Source organism: Octopus sinensis, linkage group LG9 (assembly GCF_006345805.1).
Source record: "Octopus sinensis linkage group LG9, ASM634580v1, whole genome shotgun sequence".
NCBI lineage: Eukaryota > Metazoa > Mollusca > Cephalopoda > Octopoda > Octopodidae > Octopus > Octopus sinensis.
The window spans coordinates 393,948-396,722 of NC_043005.1; the positions used below are offsets into that span (position 1 = coordinate 393,948).

General features: G+C 39.5%; 1 protein-coding gene across 1 annotated transcript in view; it reads right to left on the bottom strand.

The window, feature by feature from the left end:
- The window catches only part of LOC115215752 (hydroperoxide isomerase ALOXE3-like), a 4,268-nt gene extending 2,104 nt beyond the window's left edge, over positions 1-2,164 (bottom strand). Inside the window, exons 1-2 of the mRNA XM_029785048.2 lie at positions 1,989-2,164; positions 1-9 (exon numbers count right to left, since the gene is read on the bottom strand). The exon at positions 1-9 is cut by the window's left edge and continues 155 nt beyond it. Of these exons, the coding sequence (XP_029640908.2) occupies positions 1-9; positions 1,989-2,162 (183 nt within the window). The 5' untranslated portion in view covers positions 2,163-2,164. The remainder of the gene's footprint in view (positions 10-1,988) is intronic.
- Positions 2,165-2,775: the final 611 nt, after the last annotated feature.

Consider the following 2,775-nt stretch of genomic DNA (forward strand, 5'->3'; position numbering starts at 1 on the left):
TCTGGGTGCCTGATACACGAAACAATGAAACAAATAAAAAAAGGAAATTAACCTATCAATTCATTCGTTATTGAATAGTTTTCTGGGAAAATAATATTATTAGCTTTCAAGTTTTGAGTTTGATATCGACTGAAGGGACACATTGTAAAATAAGTCTATAAAGCGTGTGTGTATGTGTGTGTGTGTGTGTGTGTGTGTGTGTGTGTGTGTGTGTGTGTGTGTGTGTGTGTGTGTGTGTGTGTGTGTGGTGTGTGTGTGTGTGTGGTTAGAATTAAGTTAAACACAATCGGTGAAAATTTACACAACAAATGGAACAAGTGACAAAAACCCCTCGTCAGGTGTCTATCTACAGATCCTGCAGATTTCAGTACCTTAGAACAGACCCACTAGTTTCTTCAACTATTTATCAGTGATGGTTGACAAGAATTGATGATAAATGAGAAATGTGACGGACACTCTGATGGAAATATAATCTTGGGTCTTAGTAACTGGAAAAACGAGAACAAAACATTAGTCTTTTACAATAGATATATATATATATATATATATATATATATATATATATATATAATACTGCAAGATAACAGAACACATGAGCAACGATGAACAAAGGAGATATAGCAATGAGGTACAGAAAGTGACGGTGTGGCCACAAGGAAGATAAGGGACCCGCTTGTGTGAAAATAGGGGAGGAAGTCTGGGTTAAACCACCGAAGGCGCGTTGTACGTCTCAATGGAGCAGAGGAACGGTGACGGTGGTCAATTCCAGAAACAACGTCTCCGTGGATGGAATGCCAGAACATGTCTTGGACCTTCGCAGGATTGTCGCTTCGTCAGACGACGATTGTGGAGAGGGGGAGAACGAGGTGCCTAGCCTGAGAAGATCTCGACGCGCAAGGCGCCATCCCGGTTGGATGGTGGACTACAACATGGAGTAGAGAGATTGTGATCTTTAAGATCAGGGTGGCGTGTGGGATGAAGTCAGCAGCTGGGGAGCTGACCAGAAGAGGAAGGGGCAGGAGTGACGCGCGCGCAGGCAGGGCAGCATTGGGCCTTTTCGATCGAGGAAGCCGAGCGAGTCGGACGTGTGAGCTCGTTGTCAAGGTAGGGGAAAAGCAGCTGCTATTTCTAGTGTTCGGGTGGGGCTGCGTGGAAGGGTGCATTACCACTGGGGAGGTCTCCGTCGACGAAGAGAAGGTAGGTGTCCTTATTTCAAATCTGCCGCATGCGCCACAGGTTTCTCTGGGAGAGGCAGACTGGACAGAGAAACAGGAAGAGATGGATGCTGGGAACAGGTGACAGTGTGCAAAGAGACGGAAAAGGTGACAGAGAAGAGAGAGAAAGAGAGAGAACAGAGGAAGGAAGAGAAAAGAACGAGGCAACAATAATTTAAACAGGATTGCGATGTATCTGTGTTCGTGTATATGTTTCTGGGTGTGTGTGCGCACCCGCTCGTGCTCACGTATGCTCAACTACCAAGGTCGTCTGGACACCTCCCAGTGTAGACGCGCACATTTAACTTTGGACTGCATCCAGAATAAAACCATTCACCGAATGGAGGAGACTTCACAAACCAATACTTCTCAAACTCTTTCCTTCCCAATATATTCTGTTGCTGCTGTTGCTGCTGCTGCTACTACTACTACTACAACTACTCCCCCCCGCAGTCTTTGTTCTGCTTCATCACCTCCATTTGAATCCATACTATTCTCACACAAACTCACTTTCCAGTCGTTCGTTTCGCCACGATAGCATCTTTCCTACTTTATCATACCACATTATCACATGTTATCGCATATTAACAGATATTCTCCTAATATCACATATTATTGTACATTGTTATAGATTAACACATTATTACTCGTTATTACACATTATCATATATTATCACATATTTTTTTTATTATTTATTATCACATATCAACCCATATTAACACTATTAATGTTATCAACAAAAAAAAGAGAGAGAGAGAGAGAGAGAAACTTACTTTGTCTTTTAATAGCGGTGTCCTCAGCATCGATGGATAGTTTGCAGGGTGACCATATTCGTCATATTGTAGGAAATTGACAGCAGCATGTGACACACTGCAGGTGAAGATGATTACGGACACAATCCATTTCAAGTCCTCCTTTGAAGACACGTGACCCTTACCATCTTTCATTGGTAAACTCTTTAACAGACAATAGAAGATATTTTATATACAACTGTATTTAACTATTTAATGATATTAGGAAAAGTCTACATAATCGTTCGATCTGCTAAAATTAACAGCCTAATCTATTCAAATCACACATTGCCGCAGTGTTTCTCAAAACTCTTTGACTTCAGAATAAACTTCGGATAAAAAAAAGGAATACTGATCCATTTCGCTTTGATTTTCTTTTTAAGTTGTAGATTTTCAAGAAATAGAAATTTTTTTTTTTTGTTAATCATACAAATTTATGAAATTTAACTAAATTCTGAGTAATAAGTTCTTCAAGACATTCATTAATTGTATAGATTTTGTAAAGCATTGTATGATATTTTTTAAAATGTGCAAACCAAAAATTGAAGATCTTAGCCACATTCTTTTCTTTCCTACCACAGGCACAAGGCCCACTTAGCCACATCATTGCCAATTGTGAAAGTATGTCTTCTTGTTACTTTCTCCCTTTAAAAGAATTTATTCAATTTATTTCAACTTTTACTTAAGAACAATCGAAACCGACAACAGAGTTTAATGAAAGTGTAAATATTTTCTTGATTCTCTTTACTCTTTTATTTGTTTAAGTCAT